This window comes from Colletotrichum tamarilloi (genome assembly GCF_030869305.1).
Source record: "Colletotrichum tamarilloi strain Tom-12 chromosome Unknown Scaffold_268.1, whole genome shotgun sequence".
Taxonomy (NCBI): Eukaryota; Fungi; Ascomycota; class Sordariomycetes; order Glomerellales; family Glomerellaceae; genus Colletotrichum; species Colletotrichum tamarilloi.
Window position 1 is genome coordinate 1 of NW_026849651.1, and position 20,563 is coordinate 20,563.

The following is a 20,563-nucleotide window of genomic DNA, read 5'->3' on the forward strand; positions in this document are numbered from 1 at the left end:
ACGGGATTTATCACAATATTTATTTATACGTACGAGAAATTCGCGCTATTGATGCCTGAAATATACGGTGGCCGTAGGTCTATTGGAAGGAAAGGTTTTGGCGGAGTGCCTCTTGCAGTCTGCCGTAAATAAGCTTCCAGCCTGCTGAAGATTGCTGCCTGTCTACCCCACTTCAGTAAGCAGCTAGCCGTGCCTGGACACAGTTAGCTCCCCTGTGCAACTCGAAGATGTGATGCAACGCTGATTCCCTGTCGTCTTCGGAGTGAGTAGGTAAGGTACCTAGCCCTCTCCGACTGGCTATTACACAGGAGGCCTTTGCGTCAAGATATTGGAATTGACATCCTTGATTGGAACCTGCGCTAGCTTCAAAGGTCTCTGAGTCTTGACCTCTCCACGACGGATGGATTCCCTAAGTTCGGACGGAGTCAACAGCGGGTTGAATCAAACGAAACAAGAAAGAAAGTGGTATTTATTTGAAGATCCGACTACCATTTCGTAAAGTGAAACAAATATGAATTCATTAGGACACTGTTCCTTGACGCCGATTCCGTGTATGTCCGTACTCCTCTTCCCTGCCTCCAAACTCCATTATTCCCAATCCTTTTCTACTTTCCACGCATCGCTGGGCCTCAATCCAGCAGCACCGAAATCGCAACCTCTATGACCCCATTTCCGACGGAAGGTTTCCCGTCCGGCCTCCGTCATGACGTCTATCCCAATCTGGAACCCAAGGGCATCATATGAATAAGGCTCCCGTGGATCTCCTCCCCTCTGACCCAACTGCCAAGTATTCCTCTCGCGATCCGCATGCTTATGGTTGAACATATCCTGGCTGATTCTGTGCAGCCTTCTGAAAGATGTCAAAGGATCAACAGCCGTCGTTGGATCTTCCTCCACGCCATCAGCCGCATCGTCCACCGGCGCTCCCGTCTCATCCAATTCCGGAACAGCGTCAGGTACCGGCAGGCTCCGCTTGTCGTCTTCCAGGGGAACCTCGCCTAAAACCTTGCTCTGTGGTGGGTTCGGATCCGTGAAGCCAAACCCCTCGGGAACCTCCCCCTCGCGGTAAAGGACGCGTAAGTCATCCAGCACTGACGCAACATCCTGGACGATACCCGCCTGCGCCTCTTTGATGCTCCATCCCGCCTCTTCGAGCCGCCAATGCATGTCGCAGTCAGTCATGTAGTACGGGATGAACGTGTCGAAGCCACCGACGTCTTCGTAAGCGCGCGGGTTCACCAGGGCGAGGTGGTCGTATGCGAAGAAGCGTGCGCCCCACTTGTGATCTGATCGCATCGTCTCATTCAGCTCCTTGACGGCCAGCTCGTAGATGGTCTGGTACTCGGGCGTGCCGACCGCACCAGAGACTCCTGGAATTCCTTCCTCGCTGGAGAGGACGAAAGCGTCCATGTGGCTCCAGAAGTAGTACGACCACGGCTTCTCCTTTGCCACTGTGATGAAGAAATTTTGGAGCTGCGCAAAGTTGAGCAGGACCGGCGTGCGCATGACGTGAACGCCGAGCATGTGGAGCTGCGTGTAATTGAGATAGAACGGATTTTGCAGCGATAACCGGCCCCGAGCATTCGAATCGTGAACGCCGGTATTCTCCACGACATAGATCTGCTCGGCTGGCCATCCAGCGGTGATGTATCCGACAACTGTCTGCAGCAGCATCGGCCAACTCCGCGTGAAGCCGATCATCAGGGGCGGCGCGGTCGTCAAGGAGTATTTGTGGTAGACGTTGGGCTTTTCGGGTCTATTCCACGATGGAACCGGCGGCGGCATGCCCGAAGAGAGGAGCGGGAAAGGATCTTTGACGGGTGGTGGTGTCCATGTCGGTTGCGGCTTGTATTTGGGTTTCGGTGTTGGTGTCGATGTGAGGCTGTTGATCTTTGGTGATTTCGCATCGGCCACCTTCTCGATGACTGTGTATCCGAACTCGGTTTGGACGAAGAAGAGTAAGAGGCAGATTGTCAACAAGACGTAGATGATGGGAACGTTCCGACTGGATCTTGAACCCGTCATTGAGAGCATCCGAGGTGCTGGCATCGACAACATTGTGAGTCTATGGTTGATGAATTCGATGTGAAGAAAGGGTGAAATCCAAATCGCCGTGGCGAAATCTAACGACCGTTGGGCGTTTGGTGGGAAGCGGTCGCGACGGGTCGAACTTGCAGCTAGTTGCTCTAGTGTCTTGTAAGACACGAAGGGTGACGTGTTCGCGTTGTCCAAGATAAGTGATACGAAATCGACGGATATACGGCAACAAAGGCGTTGCGCCTCATTCGCTGGTTGAAAACAAGAAGCAGAGACGTTCCCGTTTGTGGTTGGTGACGTCGGTCTGAGAGCCGGTCTGTTTGACGTCGTGATACTCTTGTGTAAGGAAGCAATGCTGTTTTCCTCCCCAGCTTCTTACACGTCCGTTCCACAATACCTTGTTTGCGTTACACGCTGATTCGGGTCTCTCATGAACAAGTTGATAAGGAATTCGCTTGCGTTGAAATCGAATTGAATGCTGCTATCCGTTACATTCGGAGGGTTGAATACATACAGTGATAAACCTGACGTAGAATGCCGTTATGCACAGAGTTGGGACAGTATGGTTGAGGGCGGCGTCTTTGAGAAGTATGGGACGAAGGAAACCAGAAACGAATTAGATAATAACACCTGACATTATCCAACAGAAAATCAAAAAAGAGTTCCTTTGTTTGATGAGCGGACGGAAAACGGAAACCAACAGAATCACCCCCTTCGGCAAAGATTGCACAAGAAACGCTCCGGGCGATAAGCAAACAGACTTTTGAGTGAAGGAGAGCATGTGTTGAACGGGGTTTGGGAGAATGTTTGTAGACGTCACCGCCACACAAACAATCCATACCCACACCAACACTCACCACTTCCAACGCCAACGCTAAGCTCCAACACCAAAACCAGACTGCTAGCGAAGAGCTAACATCAGATGTTTCAAAACACCAGAGCCACGCGTTTCCCTTCCCCCCCAAAGCCCCGGGGTTGGACCTTGGCGGGTGACGCTTTGACGGGCCCGATCGACCGACGACGGGGCACGTCCCCCCCAAGCTACAGGCTACGAGGATGAAAGGGGCTCTCGGCGGGGACCCGAAGTGGGAGGACGTACGGCTCTTGTGGGCGCTACCGTCTAATCTTAGAAAAGCTTGTTTTCGATCGTCACTAGGTTGTTCCTCGTCGCGATGAGCGGACGGGGTGAATGTCGGGCCACGAACCGTAGTCCTAGGTTTCGCTGAATGACTGGGAAGCTCAGTCGGTTGGAGTGAACTTGTGCACCCTTCTTTCCTCCCCTTTTTCTAGAGTTCTAAAATGTAACGAGCAGCTTCCTTTTCGAGAAGGCTTCTCGTCCGGTCTATCGCACTCACTGGACTTACGAGAACGAGGCGATTTTGAGGCGAAGGAGAGTTAAATGAGAGTTGTATGAGTTGAGGCATCAGCTCCATGTAGATCATTGCGAACCCTGACTCGGGACAGAGTATCTCTATACAGTGGACCAGTAACAATGGAATGCAAATGTAAACCCAGTCACAAAGTATATTGGTCGCTCTTTACAAGACTCCCGTGGACCCGTTTAATGATCAGCCGCTGCGGCGCTCGCCACCCCACCTCAACGCTTGAAGCCATGGTTCCAACTTGAGTAGGATACACCGATGGTGATTGAGGCGGCTTGCTGTTACGGCTGAAAATGTAGACGATCCTATACGTCACTGAAAGAAGAAACTTTAGGTTGGGTGTTTATAGAGAGGCAAGACATCCAAATACTTAGGTCCAACGCTGAGACGGTGTCATCGGTGTTAAGCCATATGAGAAGAGAAGCCAAGGGGTATCAAATCTATTGAGAGTCAAACAGTCGCTAACAGGATTCTACTATTCGTACATGTAGCAAAGCGGCGCCCCAGAAACCGTGTTCATGAGGTCCTTGATCTTTACTGGCGAGTTGAGAGGCGTGAGGTCAATATCATCCTCGACACTGCCCTCAGGGCTTTTTGGGTTATCCTGAAGAGTCATCGTACCAAACACTCCCTGGCGATTCTTCAAATCAAGGTTCTGCCAGATCCAGTACACACGATCGACCTGGGCTTGATGGACCCAGAATGCCGGGTCGCCGGGTGCGATGACACCATCCGCCCCGGGGTCGCCACCAATAATGAAATGACCACCGCCGTGGATTCCCAGTGTGTTGGGGAAGAAGCGATCGTCTCCTTGTAATAGAGAAGAGAAGTTCTTAATGTTGGTCTGCTCGAGAATGAGAGTCGTCGTGTTCCTGAATGAGTTGAACCGCTGGGCCACATCCTTGTTCAGGTCCCGCTTCAGACATCTAGGCAGGTCTTGTAGGGGATCTGTGACGTTGAAGGGCTTCGTGGTGCCGTATTGCGCGAGTGCGGCGGGACCAATGTGGACGGTCATGTTCTGGAAGGGGCCTGACTTGATGCAACCTCCCCCGGTCCCGGGTTTGAGTTTGATGGTGTTGTTTGAGAAGGGCTGACGTAGCTGCAGGCCATCGTGGGGGATGAACTCGCCATCACTTCCTAGTGAGAGCTCGGTGCCGTCAAAGAGGGGTGAGGCGGCTGGGTTGTTTACATCGAGTCCCCATTCCCAGTATGGAAGAGCACCTATTGAAGTTAGCCTCGCGAACGTTATCATGGCAGAAACCATACACCGAAGTGCGAACCTTTGTATCTACATTGAGTGCGCAGTCTTTGCTCGAAGCTAGCCAAGTAATAACGATGCCACGCAAAGAATGAGGCCTAGGGTGATCGTCAGCATACCAATCACGAGGTAGGTATTATGATGTTATGTCGTATCATGGCAAAGACTTACTGTAAGATGTGTGTTGCGGAAGCTAGTATAGTGAACAGCTACAAAATCGTCATAAAGAGACTTTGCCATCGGCACTCTCTTGGGATCCGAAATGACCGGCTCGTTCATAATGCATTGCACGGCGGTTATGAAGGACTTTCTTTCCGTGACAGTCAACTTCCGCCTACCAAGAGATTAGTAATCGCCTCTGGGAACCCAAGAGGACGGAGTTCATCTACTCACCATTCTTTCCTCATCAACACGCCTTCTCCCTGGCACAACCTCGTACCATTGGTCGTAATGTTGGATATTGGATGTTTCTGTGGCACATTGATCCTCCGCACATTCTCGAATGCCCTCTTGTTGAGTTTTGCCAGAGCCGTTCCATTATTAATCTCCTCCTCTGTGAACTCGGGCTTCGTGTTTGGTGGATTCGGCTTCGGCTTAGGCGCCGGCGGTGCGATGGGCACCGGCGCAGGAGGTGCTTTTGGTATTGAAGTTGGAGTTACCGTTGGCTTTGGCTTGGGACCCGGCGGTGCTACCGGAACAGGCGCTGGGGGAGGCTTTGGTCTTGGCCCTTGAGATACGGATGGTCTCGGTATTGGGGCCGGCGGCGGGGCTAACGTGTCCGGTTTCTTCTTATGATGAGCGTTACCGGGCGTAGTGAGTGTGAGAAGCACGAAGATAGCTCCAAACAGCCAGGCCCAACGCTTGCAGGAAGTCATCACGCCTGGCAACTAAGCTAGGAGGATACTGACTGATGCTGAGCAATATTCACCGCAAACGAAAGATTATAGAATCAGAAAGTCATCAAGCATCAATCCCTAAGAGGTAGGAGACAGGAAATTGGGGCAGGGAAGATTGACGATATAAGAAGACAAGAGCGCAGATCCTAGCCATCGGCTAGTTTCAAGCAGCAAAGACTAGGCAAAGTATAGGGAACTACCATATTGCGATGAGACAGAGGTTATTTGTGCATGGATGGGTAGGCTGACCCTGTCTTAGCCTGAGAACTATTGCCTATGATCTGGTGAACGGGTGTCATTGGCTGTGCGTAGCGTTGGGAGTCTTGGTTGGCAAACGTTATAATAACCTTTTGCTCCCCGCTCAAGGGCCGTGCCTGGAGATGGTCGCTTCGGCGGCGGCACCACCGCCCTGGTACATCTCGCTTGCCCGTTGACAGCTGCCGGTAATGCATAGTGACTTTCGGCAAAGGGGAACGGCGTGGGTTCGATCGGCACACTTCTCGGCCGCGCTGGTTCCCGAAGGGAGGAATGGTGAAGGGGCTGAAGGCTAAGCTACGAAGCCAAATATGAGCTTGATGTCTGCGGTGTTCGTCGTAGCTTTGAATTCATGGTATCACCTTGAACTGAGTCCCCAGACAGTTGCAGTAGCTGAAATGAACCTAACAGGTGAAGCGTGGGAGTAGAGCTTGTCTAGTCGCCTGCCTTGGGTAAACCAAGTTGAGGGCAGAGACTGTTCTGGGTTTGCGCGCAACGTATTTCGGCAACGCGAGACAACATGCCCGATACCGGTAGAGCGCCGTTTCCCGCGAGACTTGACATCTTGGCGAGAGTTTGTGCCTAAGCAATTGAAAGGTTCGGGCGGCAAATCTAAATGCCTCTCAGACTGCTTGAGCGAGCTCATGATCTTGCGGGATTCAGCGGAAGAACAAAGTTGTTGTGACTAGAACAATAACCCGCATCAGTCGATGACGGCAGGACGGCAGTGCCATGTGTAAAGTGGGATGATGAAGACCCAAGCGCAAACAGATGCCCAGAGCGTCGAAATGATGGGCGAATCCCGACGAAGTCGCGAGAGATGATGCCCGGCTAAGGCATAGAACACGGGGTGTCTTGGATAGTTCATCAGTTTGAGCTCAACAGAACGTGAAGACAGAGAATCGGGGAGGGTTCGATAGAGTTTCTAGGATCATGATGTCTATTCCGAACTAGCCTGGAATGCACCCTGGAACGCCCGTCTCGGTCTCTGTTGTTAAAGCGGACGCCCTCGTGTCCTAGAATGAGACGTAATCGGTGAAGCAAAAATGGAAATATAACCGTCCAGGACTTTCACAACAGCTTGTCTAGACTAAAACATCCGGCCGAGACTTAAGGAACCACACCCGAGGCGACATCTCGGAACCCCGTTGGCTTGTTCGTGGACCGAGGCGGTCACGTTCGCATGCCGCGGCAGACGCAACCTTGAGATGATCCATGATGAGGTGCGTTGTATGCATGTTGCATGCTGCATAGGTAGTCAGACACCTTGCCGCATCGAGGCGATGTCGGGGTGGAGTTGGGGCGTCCATTTCTCAGCTCGCGGTGTGTTGTCTTGTCACGAGATGAAGTTGGCGGTCAGCGCCTGAGATGTCTCATTACTCCAGGAAAATTAACGGGAGGTGCAGGTACTCCGTACCTCTTCGTACCTGACTTGGAACGCACGTCAACTGGACCCACTTGTCGGATGCGGCGCGAGCTTCGCCTATTTCTTTAGCTTCTATGTAGTGCTCACCTTTCCAAATTTCCAGCGGTGATTCACCTTGATTCACTGAGAAACCGCAGTCACTCGCCGTGATGTTGACTCATCATTGGGCACGGACCCCAATCCCCCCTAAAATGAGTCCAACGACCCCGCCACGCCCGCCACCGCTGATAAGATAAAAAATTCAAAAATCCCGGGCGACGATGGAGGGGCAGAGGGGTACTCAACATCCACGCTCTAAGCAATCACTGTTTTTACCTTGGATAGCCTCAAGCCAGCACCAAGCCACAGACAAGCTACATCACGAGCACCGCCAATCCAAAGGAGAAGTGCTCAACATGGCTTCCAACGAGTCTCCCGCTGCTCCCCATGAGCCCCCCTATACATACCGCCCCAACCAGGGCTACGAACAGACCGAAGACATCCCCGCCGAGCTGAGAACCGTGCCCCACGATGCCACAGGCCAGGAAGAAGACGACGATGACTTAGAGGACGTCTTTGGCGAGGATGAAGAGATTGACGACGAGGACTGGACTGCCGACTCTGGCGATCTGACAAAGTCCTACAACCGCCAGCGCATGTTCAACAGCAACGACAATGCCGTTCCGCGTTCCAACGTCCAGAGACCGACCGCCAATACCAAGTCGAGCGTCGACGACCAGATCACAGCACTCTCCAAGCATGCTGCCAAGATCAGATTGGATAGCGTCAAGGATACCGATGAGAAGAGCAAGGACAAGGCGGATCGCGCGACAAGTGAGCAGGTTCTGGATCAGCGTACGCGCATGATCCTGCTGCAGATGATCAACCGCGGCATCGTCAGTGAAATCCACGGTGCCATCAGCACTGGAAAAGAGGCCAATGTCTACCACGCCATTCTGCACCCCGAGGGAGACGGTCCTAATGTTCAGCGCGCCATTAAAGTGTACAAGACTTCGATTCTCGTCTTCAAGGATCGCGAAAGATACATCGCTGGCGAGCATCGTTTCCAGAAGGGTTTCGACAAGAGCAGCAACAGAAAGATGGTCAAGCTGTGGGCTGAGAAGGAGTTCCGTAACCTAAGGAGAATACACGCTGCGGGCATCCCGTGCCCAGAACCCATCAGCCTGAAGCTGCACGTTCTGGCCATGGGTTTCCTTGGCGACAAGAAGGGATGGGCGTATCCCCGCCTGAGAGACGCAAATCTGACTGGGGACGACGTCGAAGAGCAGTGGAGGGCACTGTATGTTCAGCTGCTTGGCCTCATGCGCCGGATATACCAGATTTGCAGGCTCGTCCACGCCGATTTGAGCGAGTACAACATCCTGTACAACGCTGGAAAGCTGTATATCATTGATGTATCCCAGAGTGTAGAGCCCGATCACCCGCGGGCGTTGGAGTTCCTGCGCATGGATATCAAGAACGTCGGCGACTTCTTCAGGAGAAAGGGCGTCGATACGCTCAGCGACCGCAGCATCTTTGACTTCATCTCTGCGACAGACGGCCCTGTCGAAGAGCCCGCCCTGGGCGAGGCTATCGAGCAGTTGTACACCAACAGACCTGCGGACAACGAGGAAGCTGCTGCCGAGCAAGAGGTTGACAACGAGGTCTTCCGGAAACAGTACATTCCCCAGACCCTCGAACAGGTCTACGACATTGAGAAGGATGCCGCCAAGATCGGGCAGGGTGATGGTGATAAGCTTGTCTACAAGAACCTCTTGGCCGACACTGTTGTCAAGGACGAAGAGAAGGAAGAGGAAGAGGAGGAAGAGACGTCAGAGGACGAGTCAGGCAGCGGAGCTTCTCTGGCCAGTGGCGAGGAGGACGATTCCAAGTTTGACAAGGGCCGGCCTAGGGGGCGCAAGCACGAGGACAAGGAGGAGAAGAAGGCAAGTCTAATCGCGTGGTCTTTGAGGAGTAGCGTTACTAACACAACACAGCAACACAAGCAAGCGGTCAAGGAGGCCAAGCGCGAGAAGCGCAAGGAGAAGATTCCCAAGAGCGTCAAGAAGAAGCTCGTCTCTGCGTCGTCAAGAAAGAAGCACTAAACTGCTGACTCGGGGACTAGAGCAAGCGAGCCGCATGGGCTCCAGCGAGGATAGGTCTGGCGGCGGAGGACATATTCATGTGTATGCAATCGGGTGATGAAGACTCGATCGGCCACGGACGGGCGGGATGCCGTGTTTTGGCTCTTGCGCCGTAACCGCTCCTTGCCCGTCATAACTGGCTCTAGAATGCTCTGGAGGTTTCACACGCCTCGAGGGTATCGTGATGATCAAGGAGAGCTCTGACGATTGCTACCATTCTGCGGCGGTGTTAGAACCTGGGCATGGAAGAGTGTGGGCTATTCAGGTCGAGCCCATCCATCTGTGACGACATAGACCGAGCAGATAATCAAAGGCATCTTCTTCGCCATTTCTTCCTTTGGACTTCGTGATGTGACACCCTGCCCTTTCCTCAAGATGCCTCTTTCCCTCTGCCCAAGGTGGGACGGGTGCCTACCTGCCTCGTACGGTACCAGAGTACTTAGCTGCGAAGGTAAGCGACGTTCGAAGGTGAGGAAGGCACGTATTCCCGCCTCCCTGCACCTTACTCTTGCCTTCCGCAATTTCACGTTGACGGCGGAAGGTATCGAGGCACCCCGTTCTTGCCTCTTCTCACGGATCCTTAGGTCTCGCCTCTTTTTCTTCCACAAATTCCTTCAACCCTCCACAGGATCACACTTCGGACACTCTTTATCGTCAATTCTGAGTCCATCATCACTCGTTTCTTCCACCTTCACTAAGACATTGCCCATTTCCGACCTTTTTCAAGGCAAAACTACCTCCACTCGTTACTCCCGACGACCGCTCAACATGTTGAAGCCTCTCCTCATCTTGCTGGTGGCTGTCATGGTCGCGGCTCAGGCCAACCATGTCATCTACGGCTTCGAGTATCTCGGATGCGTCAGTGTCACCTCGGACAAGTTTGACGCTTTTGTCGACTTTGGTAAAGGCTACACCCCTGAGCAGTGCCAGTCTGCTTGCACCGGTCGCAACTACGCTGCTACTTTCCCCGAGTAAGTCATCTCCCAGGGCATATGCGTGGCCATTCTCTACATTATCATCCCAACTGAACATTGATACTGATGATGGATTGTTCCGCCGCAATAGTGGTTGTCGTTGTGGGAGCAGCATCCAGAGCTTCCCAGTCGTGAACGAGGCTTTCTGTAGCTACCCGTGCAACCGCAACACCGCGCTTGGCCAGTGTGGATTTTTCAACCCACCGACCTGCAGCTATGCCAATGTGTACAAGGCTTGTAACGAGATGCCGCTCCCCTCTGATCCGTCTCCCGCTGGCCCGGCCTCGACTAGTCCAGTTGGCAATGATCCAGGTTCAGATATCACGTACTCGACCATCCGTCTCCCTCCCATCACCCGTACCGTGAAACTGGCTACGAGATCTACCGTCATCATCCAGAGCGTCACGCCTGGGAGTGATGGTCTGACAACTTCCTGCACCGTACTGTCGGGCACTCCCACTATTCTGGCGCCAGCGTCTCCTTCAGCTCCCACAGTCGTCGTTCAGACGGTCATCGTTCATGTCTCGCCGAAGAGCACCCCTGGATTGCAGAGTTACGGTAGTGTCCAGTCGGATCCTCCCGTGGCTACCGCACCACCGGCTGCGCCGATGACTGAGACATACACCAACCCGTCCTCACCATCTCAGACGACTCCCAGCGACCCCGATGTCACCAGTCTGACCTCGTACGACGACCCTCCCGTTGCCGTTCCTCCTCCCGGCAATGTCACTGTTCCCGTTGCTACATCGACCCCCGATGGACCGATGTTCCAGACTCTCATTCTGACGGACGACCCTCCTGCTGCCACCGCGACATCCACGCCAGCCGTCGTGACTCAGAGCCTAGCGCAGCGGCTCACAGTCTCGGGCATTGGCATCGTCGTTGGGGTTCTGATCGCGATGGGTTCCTAGTTACTTACCGCTCATGTATGAGCATTTACGAGAAAGAAACAACGAGAAACAAGGGTGGACGGCGAGAATGTTACTTGCTTGGAAGATTTTTGGAGGCTCTGAGGCCTGATAGTCACCGACAGCCATTAGTTCAGGGGCGTGATGCTGGGGAAAGTTGCTAGCATAGTCTCAGGCTCTTGTCAAGACGCGAACATTAAGAGAATCATCTGTCTTATTCCCGAGACTGACTTGCCAGTGATATTTTGACAAACGTGAGGTTGAGCCCTCACAGATGCGCCGCCAATCCGGGTTGCCTTAGTGATTGATTTCTTCTAGAGTTGCCTTCATGGCTGAATCCTCCCAGACGCATCTGCATTCTTGACCTAAGGCCGCTTGCGGTTGCTTCAGTGGCAGGATTCAGGGGTACAGTCTAGGCACTGTAACATGGCCGTTCGTCAACCCGCTGGCTGCTCTTCCCTGCCAAATTTCGTACTGTGTGGAGGACCTTCCTGGAACTGGGACCTGATGAAGAGTACGTACCGAATACCGCCTTATCGCCAAATTCAGGGCAGTCGCACCGATCCGGGACCTTCTCGGAGTCATGCCCGGCGTCCAGATAGTTCATTTAGGCGGTACTTCAAGTCTGCAAGACCATCTGCTGCCTTACCTCACTGGGTTTCCTTACTCCTGCAACTCTCTTGCTCTCTTAACTTCAACAAGAACAGCAGATAGACGGGCAAACTGATCAAGATCTGCGCCGCCATCTGCTCTGCCGTTAGGTACGGCGCCCAGCAGCCATGTCGGAACTACCCCTCCAAATACCAACCCTGGGTCGCGACACAGTACCGCGGACCATGCCGCGCGACGCGCCTCTCACCGCTCCGGATGCGGACGCAGTCCCGGCCACGTCGATCAAGGGAGACGACCGAGCCGAAGCAACCCCCGACGCCGAGGCCGTGGCCTCTTACCAGATTTCCCTGCCTATTCGGACACGGCAGCCGCCCTGGGAAGCGAAGAAGCGTGCGGGTGGCTCTGCGGGGCCGTTCTTCGAGGTCCTCTCATCCGACCTCCGCTACCAGATTTACCAGCTGGCTTTTGGCCGCAAGATTCTACACCTGTACTTACTGTATCGCCGCAGCCTCCAGCCAGATGTGAGATGGAGGAAAGGCCATCAGCCTGTGCCGGCTTGGTACCCCCATTCACCGAGCGTGTCGCCTATGGATCCGCCTTTTGCCGATGCGAGTATGACGCCGCAGTGGTACTGGTGGAGCTGCGTGTGCGGCCCCGAGGACCGCAAGCTCGAGACCAAACTGTCTGATCAGTGCCCTAGAGGGTTCTACCAGACGTGTGGTCCTAAGGAGACATATCTGGGTATACTCCCGTGGCTGCTGACATGCCGAAGAGCGTGAGTTTGCTCTCCGCACCTGGGCGAGTTCATCGTGACGCATGAGACTAAGCCAACAGCGGTTGTGTCACATCAGATGACCGGTACTGACTGAATTACAGCTACGAAGAGACGATACAGGTCTTGTACGCGAGCAACACATTCAAGTTCGAGCAGAGGCTTGAGGCTATGTATTTTCCGTACGCCATCGCTACGCCGCACCTCACTTGGATCACATCGCTAGAGATACGCATACCGGATCGTGATGAGTCCCTTGTCGACAAATCGTTAGACAAGTCCCCGCGGCCATCACCTGGAGCACCCACAATCACTGAGCTTCGCGCACTGAGCCCCCGAGATCAGTATCTGAACATTATCAAAACCATCGCGCCAAACTTCCCTGCCCTCCGTCGGTTACACATTTCGTTTGAGGGCTCCGTTCGTAGGGTCCCGGTTCCTCGACCAAATGTGACAACGCTCCTCATCTCCACTCTCGGTGAGGTGGACACGGACGAGCTGGAGTCTCTCATCCTAGGTCCCATTGACGCGATGCCAGTGGAGATTGAGAAGCAGGTTCTGTTTTATCAATCACTCTACACAGCACTTCTCACAGCAGAGAGCCAGAAGAGCGAGGGCGAGGTCAAGGAGGTGGAGTACCTGCGGAGCGACGGTCGCCCTGGATGGACCAAGTTCTGGCGGTCGTTAGACTCAGCAGAGGGGAGCAAGACTGGATACTGGGTTTGCAAGCATGGCTGAGAAGCCGAGACAGAAGGTTGACAGCCTAAAAGGCAGGCTTGTCTCGGTTCATGTATAGGCCCCGTCACACGTCACGGTTCGTCTGAGGCTCGCCTCGTTCGGCCGGCGCATCACACTATACCAAGGCATTTCAAGTTCCAAACAGACGTCTGTCAAGTTGGTTCACTTCTCTGATTACGCAGAGCTGTCCTGGAAGCAAGCTTTCTAGTTCTCGAGTGCTGACGCTTTGCGGAGGTATCGGATGTGGGGAAGGCGAGAGCACCGCGGCCGAGCCGTGCGCCGTGCGGAGGCTGTCCTTCATGCTTCTGTGCCTCTGCCCCTCATCCGATACCCATGTTCTCCCCTTCCGCGCCAGCGTTTTGTAAAGTAACCCTCCTTCGTTCTCGGAATTTGTAGGGATGGATCATGCAATCTTCCTGCCGCTTGCTTGCTACTTATTGTAACAGGAGAAGAAACGAAAAAGTCAGCTCTCCAAACGCTATGGCGGCACGACGGTCTCCAACAAAACGTTTCCATTGTCTGTGAGCACATGTCTCCTGTTTCCTCTCGGTGGAGTGACCTGACTGGGGGTAGAGAGCTCTCTGCTGTTATATAATACGAGAGCTGTCGCACGTTTTGATGTCTGCGGCACGAACATATGCACGCTCGGTTGTGGCTTCTTTTCATCTGCAGCTCAGCTCATCTTCGGTCTTTGGGAATCTTGAGATCACCGGCGCTCAAAGACACTCGCAATTCATAGCGAAGTACTAACGGAACGAGACGAAATACCCGCGAGAAACATCGGGTCGAGCTACGGGAACAACCGACAGACGCGGGACTAAACTAGCGACCGCGGGAGACGAATTTGCCGCCAACGAAACGAAACGGAACGAAACAAAACGTACCGTGCCGCCATGCATTCGCCAATGTCAAGCCTCGACCATTGGTGGTGGCGCTTCCTAGAGAACCACGTCTACCGCATCCCACCACCGCCGAAGCGCAAGCGCACGAAGCCGATGCAAGTTCTCTGCGTCGGTCCGCCGCGCAGCGCTACCGAGTCCCTGCAGCAGGCTCTACTTGCGCTCGGGTACGATCATACCTATCACGGCTGGGATATCGTCTACGACGACCCGCCGATTCCTGCCACGGGATGGGTGAAGCTTGCTCGGAAGAAGTGGTACGGCGGTGGCGAGTCATCCTCGCCGAAACGCAAAGGAGGCAGAGAGATTGATGACACATCATCAGAAGGCGACTGCCAGATCACAGCTGAGGAATTTGACGAGCTGCTGGGCCACTGTGTCGCGGTGACGGACGCAGCGGCGAGTTGCTTTGCGGCGGAGATGATCCGAGCGTACCCCGAGGCCAAAGTTGTGCTCAATGTGCGGCGGGACCTTGACTCGTGGCATAAGAGCGCGGTCAAAACGCTGGTTCACGTGAACGAGAGCTGGAGCTTCTGGGTGTCGAGTCTGTTGGATCGAGAGGCGTTTTGGGCGTGGCACGTGTATGAGAGGTTCTTGTGGGCCTTGTTCTTCCGCGCGCCGGATGGCGATATGGCGAGAGCGATTAGGAGGAACGGCAAGTGGGTTTATCGTGGTAAGTATTTTTCTTTTTCTTGTCCTGACTACTGTTTTAGTGTCGGCTCAATGTTCCTTTTGGGGGGGTCAAGCCTTTTCTATTGCTTCTTTCAAGCACAAGCCTTTTCTGCACGCGCGTCACAAGAGTCTTGCCTGGCCTTGAGTGGATGCTCGTGGTCTGATCTACGAGACCTCCGCCGACAAAACGGACCCACGTCTCGTGGCAGGAAAACCTGGTGGGATGACGGGACTAACGGCACGTATTAGAACACTGCGACATGATCCGAGGCATGGTGCCCGCTGACCGATTGCTCGAGTGGTCCGCCGATGAAGGATGGGAGCCTCTGTGCAAGTTCCTGGGTAAGGTGGTGCCCGATGTGCCGTTCCCGCACGCGAATGCCGCTGGGCCTGGGGGCGGCTGGAAGGCGAGGGAGGAGATGGCGATTAAGAGGTGGGTTGAAGGGGTATTGACGAATTTGATACTGTTAGGGATTTTCTTTGTGGGAGGGTGTGCTGTCTGGATCAAGTATGGGAGGTGAAGACAACATCTTGTGTGAAGATTGGTGTTAGAGTAAGCTGAATCGGAGAGAGTATTATGGTGCGTTCCTATAATGTGGATGATGCGGAACATGTTACGAGACGCTGTAGGCGGTTGCGGAACAGTTACTCTTGAAGTCCTCACGGGCCGGCGACATCCATCGTAGTACGAGAGACCAGGCCGTACCCAGATGCGATGCTATAATGACTTGCCTTGCTACCTTCAAGTTCTCAACCACAAATACTTGTCCCTTGTCTGAATAGGATCACTGGTCAACATCATTGCCGCGATATTGCGTTACTCGGTGTTCGGAACGCTTATAATGCCGCGGGTTGAGTGCTCGCCGCCGCCCTGCCTATGGTACTCGGTCGTACTATCAGAGCTTGACCATATGACAATTTTCAATTTATTCCTGGCCCAAATGAGACGGCCTTTGAGTCAAAATGTTGCTCTATCCGTATCGGTTGCCTTGTCGACCGTGCGATGGCATGGTAACGGAGATGGCTATGGTATTAGTCATCTGCGTTGAGAACCCAGTCGGAGATAAATTTGGTGATAGTTTTGTTGGGACAGACATTCTCCAGGCGACATATTATGCCGTGAAGGTTATTGTGATTCTGTTCTGAGAATAAATTGGTTCTGGCGAAGAACATCATGTGAATTTTGGCGGCTCCCATTGTGTGCCATACACGTACACATTATCTCCATAGCAATCCATTGCCCTTGAAGGATATCGTGATGTAAGTAGATGCCAAGTTTACTACAGCTCGCATGGTCCAATTTGTTTCGTTCATTCACGATAGTCTCTATCACTCAGCTGAGGTGGTTGATCTCTCCTAGCTTTGTTGTTTGAAGGTGGCCGCGGTCTATTTCTTGCTCGCTCTCACGGTTGATGATAATCTAGGAAGCGATGAAGGCAACCTCAATGGTCTGATTGACTGGAATTGTTTGTGATTTAAACGTATCGATGATACCGTAGCCATCTCCGAAACGCAACCATGGAGTTCCTCAAACACCCGCAAACCGACTTCTTCAAGGTATTGACGCCATAGGTATCTCCGAAATATCAAAATAAAGCTTTTATTAGACCTTGCAGCCCCCGCGGCAGCTAGCCCATCTTCAACATCATGATCAAGCTATTCGATCTGAAAACTAAATGTTGCCTGTTTTATTCAAATGTAAGAAATTACATTCCCGCAAGTCGCCCTCTAGAAGTTGGAACCTGGAGCTTCACATCCACCTTATAACTTTCAGCAACATACTGGGTACCGAATCAACACATCCAGACAAGAGAAAGAATGAGAGCAGAGCATCTTAGTGATGCTTCCACTCAAGTTGAGACAGCGTCGTCGGCCTCGGCCCCGACGTCAATATCCACTCTTCCAATGGAAATCATCGAGAGGATTGCTCAATGCGTCGACGTTCGAGTAGTAGATGATATATACGCACTATCTCGAACGTGCAAAGGCTTTTATCATTGCTGCATCCTCATCTATCACAAAAGGGTGGTTGACAGACACCCCTATCTACTCAACTGGGCCACCGTACTCGGCAGAATTGATCTCATGAAGAGATTCCTCAAGGCGGGAGCAAGCCAGAATGCAAAGATTCGCAATATGGAACTTGCTAGTCGACTACTGTCCTATCCGCCGTTTCTTGTTAGTCCGACGAACATTTTTCGGCGGTTCTTTTACCAGGAATTTGACGAGATTTTCGTGACGCGTTGTCACACAAGACCGGCCGTCAAAATACACCGCCTTCGACGAGCAATGCCCGACGAACTTCGTCTGACGCCGCTCAGTATCGCTGTCCATCAAGCCAACTACGAAGCCTTCACCTTGCTGTGCAACCACAAACCCAATTGGAAAATACTACTCAATCCTGAACTTCTCGACGCAGAAGGAAAGACACGCGGGGTATATTGGCGTCTCTGCGACATGGCTCTTGACCACGACGACGAAGAGATGCTGCTGAGAGTCTTGCCAACAGTGCTAGCAATGGACTTGGGTTATCTCGTCCGATTCTACACGAGACTGACGCTGGCAAGCCTCATGAATCATGATTTCTTGAGGGTGGCGGCGTTCTTCCTTCGACACTTATCCTTCAACAACTACTACATGGTCATTGGCAATTATTTTTTCTTTGGCGCCGACGTCAATGTAAGATGGACGTACATGGATGGCCGCACCGCTCTGATGCATGCCTTCTATCTGTCAATCAACAAGAAAAGACGGCCAGACTTCTTTGCGGATTGGGCTGCCTTACTGGTTCTTCACGGGGCCAATGTTGACGACGACCGCGGCTTGGGACACACGCTTCTCATAGAGGCTTGCTACATGGGCATTTTTGACCAGGCGCGTGTCCTCCTCTCGATCGGAGCTTCGCCCACTACGGCATTCATTCGCGCCGGCTGTCCTGTATTGGTTCAACGGCGTCTCTCGCAGGGCGGCGTGTACCATATGAGGTGCAACGGCAACGGTCTTCAGGTCCAGGACTTCACGCCCCTTGAGATTGCGTGTCTGCCGAGTATGCACGCCTTTTCATATGGGTTGTTACATTATTCCGCGAGAGGCGACGCCCAAGCAGAGGCGAGATACCAGGTCTGGCACGCGTCGCGGTTGGCATTCGTAAAGTCCATAGCACTGACTTTGACTGGGGCTTTTGGTCAACTGATCCTACGGACGGCCTTGTCCATCGCAGCTGAGGGTCGGGAGGTAGACGTTGTCCGCGCCCTGCTGGAGGCTGGTGCAGGCCTTACCGGTGGACGTTGGCTGTCCTTGGGTAGGATTGGACACTTGCCTCCACTGGTTGTTGCTCTGCGTACATCGGAGGTCTTTAGGTACGAGCGAGGTCACGCTGAGAAGACGGCCAGACTGCTACTTGAAAGCGGGGCGGATGTGAGGGATTTGGACGAGTTTCCGGACGCTCTGTGGAAATTTGATCAGATCTTTGGGATTCCTGCCTCTGATTACAAACGGCCGGAATGATAGCCGGATTTCTTGAAGTCTGGACTCCAGGAAAGTTACCTGTATCTCACCACATTTTGAATAGGAAGTGCGGAAGCTTGCCCAGGTAGGCAATTCGCTCATTCACACAACGGTGTTGTGAGGTGTCTGTACAGCAAAGCATGAACTATGTATTAGTACCAGATAGCTACATGGCCAGAAGTTTCAAAGAAGACTTTGCCAAATGATACTATCCAGTTGAGGTCCCGCGCATAGTCCATAAACTACCTTGTAGAACATGGTTCACTATCCAACCTTGGGAATTTGGCCCTGTCTAAAGACTTTGAAATGGCTGCCCCCCACCTTTCGAAACTTGAGAATCTCTCTCTCGGCCTGGAGAGGAGTCGGGAGTTCCGGTGTGATGATAAAGCGCCTTAAGCTCTGGAACGGCACCCGCCCATCTCCAGACATTTCTTCCAGCTCGTCCAAAAGATCCAGCTGATCAATCCTATAAAGCTCCTGACTAACCGGATCGTACGTCCCCTCGAACCTCTTATCGTCCAAGTCCGACAGCTTCACCTCCAACATCGTAATGTTAGGGAAGTGCTCTTTGAGCAGCCCAAAAACAAGCCGCCAAGGCACCTTGTCTCCCTTGTCTGCATTCTCGGAAGAGGCGTGGCGCGCGTCAACCTTGATGTGGCAGATTCTATCACACAGTTCCCTCGGCATAGCCCACTCCTCGGCTGCGTTCCATCGGGGAGTCATCAGTACGGGCCCTGGGCTTCTATGGTTGCCCGTCCAGCGACGCTCAGCCTGCTTGGAATCATCCCAGTCCAAGAGAATGGCGTCTTGAGACGGGTTGAACGGTACAGAGAGCGGATCCGGTTTGCCGAAGAAGGTGGTGGCCAGCGCTCTCGTCTCGCGGCTCACGGCGTAGAGAGGTATTCGAGTCCAGGACCTATACGAGCGGAAGTGTACTTGCGGGCCCCCTCTCCATTCCTCGTCCATCACTGCGAAACCCTCCATGATGATCGGGGTCTGTGACGAGAGCAAGATCTTGTCTCTGAGCTCTTTTGGAAGGTCCGTGAATAGGAAGAACGTAGACGGTTCGGATATATCAACTTCCTTCTTTGACCTCTCGTCTTCGTCTTCTAGAGAGTCCACGATCATTTGGAAAGGGCGATAGCTTTTGGGCAGGCGTTTTGGGTGATAGGGGTGGCATCTCATATGCCTTCGGGCCTGCAAGATGAGGCTGGGCCATCTATCGCGGTTGGTTGCATCTATAGGTATATCCAAGTCGTTCTTGATCCATGGTTCAATTAAGTCATACGCATTCTCAGGAGTTTCGTTGCTGAGAGATTGTGACCCTTGTGAAGTCGTGTTGGACCAAGGCGGTCGAAAGATTCTCGCAAAGAACGATTTCGCCATGTCTTGCTGGACAAGTAAAGATGAGGTTGAGTTGCTAGCGTAGATGTGAATTAAAGGTTTGGAAAACGGGCGTTACGGTGCATGGACTTGCTTTCACGTTTCTACCGGTTAAAAGGACACCATTACTATGCAGAGAAACAGGAGGCATCTGAGTACTTGCCTTCGTATGATGTGTCTCGACACGTATGGTTTCCGAGTCATTCCTAGGCAGTCGTTGAAGTCAAGGGGTAGATTACTAATCGGCCGGCTCCCACTTGAGTTTCAACGGTTATGGGCCATATGACCATACGACAGGGATTCAAAACTTAAGAATATGTAGCATGATCAAGTCATAACGCTTGCCGTCGCAAAAGGGGCGTTGTAGTCATGCCGGTTTTGCGGATATGACATAAAAAGTCCTGAAGACACTTTACGTGAGGTCGTGGCTCGAAAGAATTTGAAAACCCAGATATTTTGGCTAAGTCGATTCTAGAACTTTCCATTTCACGGCATCGGAAACTTATTGAAGCCTTAAGTCAACATACCCACTTCCTGGCACCCCCCTGTTTCTGGCACCCACAAAAACGCGAAAATCCACCACAACCCAATGCCCACCCCCAACCTCCTTTTATCACAACATTTTCAATTCGCGTCCAAATGGGCTCATCTTTTGCACATGTCTTCTTCTATATATAATGCCTCAATATACCGAAGATCAGCTTCGTCAGGCTCTCGAGGA

The 20,563-nt window shown here is 52.8% G+C and overlaps 8 protein-coding genes across 8 annotated transcripts; 5 read left to right on the forward strand and 3 right to left on the reverse strand.

Annotated features, from left to right (window-relative positions):
- Positions 1-588: 588 nt before the first annotated feature.
- On the reverse strand, positions 589-2,058 carry CTAM01_16829 (uncharacterized protein; the record flags this gene model as incomplete). Its single annotated transcript, XM_060532821.1, has 1 exon — positions 589-2,058. The coding sequence occupies one exon, from the start codon at positions 2,056-2,058 to the stop codon at positions 589-591; it is 1,470 nt and encodes a 489-aa protein (XP_060372594.1).
- Positions 2,059-3,894: 1,836 nt separating this feature from the next.
- Positions 3,895-5,552, reverse strand: CTAM01_16830 (uncharacterized protein; the record flags this gene model as incomplete). The annotated part of the gene is made up of 4 exons (XM_060532822.1): positions 3,895-4,640; positions 4,700-4,775; positions 4,849-5,011; positions 5,071-5,552. 4 exons carry the CDS (start codon positions 5,550-5,552, stop codon positions 3,895-3,897), a joined length of 1,467 nt encoding a protein of 488 aa, XP_060372595.1.
- A 2,097-nt stretch (positions 5,553-7,649) lies between these two features.
- On the forward strand, positions 7,650-9,338 carry CTAM01_16831 (RIO1 family protein; the record flags this gene model as incomplete). The annotated part of the gene is made up of 1 exon (XM_060532823.1): positions 7,650-9,338. One exon carries the CDS (start codon positions 7,650-7,652, stop codon positions 9,336-9,338), a length of 1,689 nt encoding a protein of 562 aa, XP_060372596.1.
- Positions 9,339-10,145: 807 nt separating this feature from the next.
- On the forward strand, positions 10,146-11,262 carry CTAM01_16832 (uncharacterized protein; the record flags this gene model as incomplete). Its single annotated transcript, XM_060532824.1, has 2 exons — positions 10,146-10,348; positions 10,443-11,262. 2 exons carry the CDS (start codon positions 10,146-10,148, stop codon positions 11,260-11,262), a joined length of 1,023 nt encoding a protein of 340 aa, XP_060372597.1.
- A 776-nt stretch (positions 11,263-12,038) lies between these two features.
- CTAM01_16833 (uncharacterized protein) lies at positions 12,039-13,381 on the forward strand (the record flags this gene model as incomplete). Its single annotated transcript, XM_060532825.1, has 2 exons — positions 12,039-12,646; positions 12,748-13,381. 2 exons carry the CDS (start codon positions 12,039-12,041, stop codon positions 13,379-13,381), a joined length of 1,242 nt encoding a protein of 413 aa, XP_060372598.1.
- Positions 13,382-14,274: 893 nt separating this feature from the next.
- On the forward strand, positions 14,275-15,808 carry CTAM01_16834 (uncharacterized protein; the record flags this gene model as incomplete). Its single annotated transcript, XM_060532826.1, has 3 exons — positions 14,275-14,953; positions 15,202-15,385; positions 15,736-15,808. 3 exons carry the CDS (start codon positions 14,275-14,277, stop codon positions 15,806-15,808), a joined length of 936 nt encoding a protein of 311 aa, XP_060372599.1.
- Positions 15,809-17,241: 1,433 nt separating this feature from the next.
- CTAM01_16835 (uncharacterized protein) lies at positions 17,242-18,459 on the forward strand (the record flags this gene model as incomplete). Its single annotated transcript, XM_060532827.1, has 1 exon — positions 17,242-18,459. One exon carries the CDS (start codon positions 17,242-17,244, stop codon positions 18,457-18,459), a length of 1,218 nt encoding a protein of 405 aa, XP_060372600.1.
- A 264-nt stretch (positions 18,460-18,723) lies between these two features.
- On the reverse strand, positions 18,724-19,845 carry CTAM01_16836 (uncharacterized protein; the record flags this gene model as incomplete). The annotated part of the gene is made up of 1 exon (XM_060532828.1): positions 18,724-19,845. The coding sequence occupies one exon, from the start codon at positions 19,843-19,845 to the stop codon at positions 18,724-18,726; it is 1,122 nt and encodes a 373-aa protein (XP_060372601.1).
- Positions 19,846-20,563: the final 718 nt, after the last annotated feature.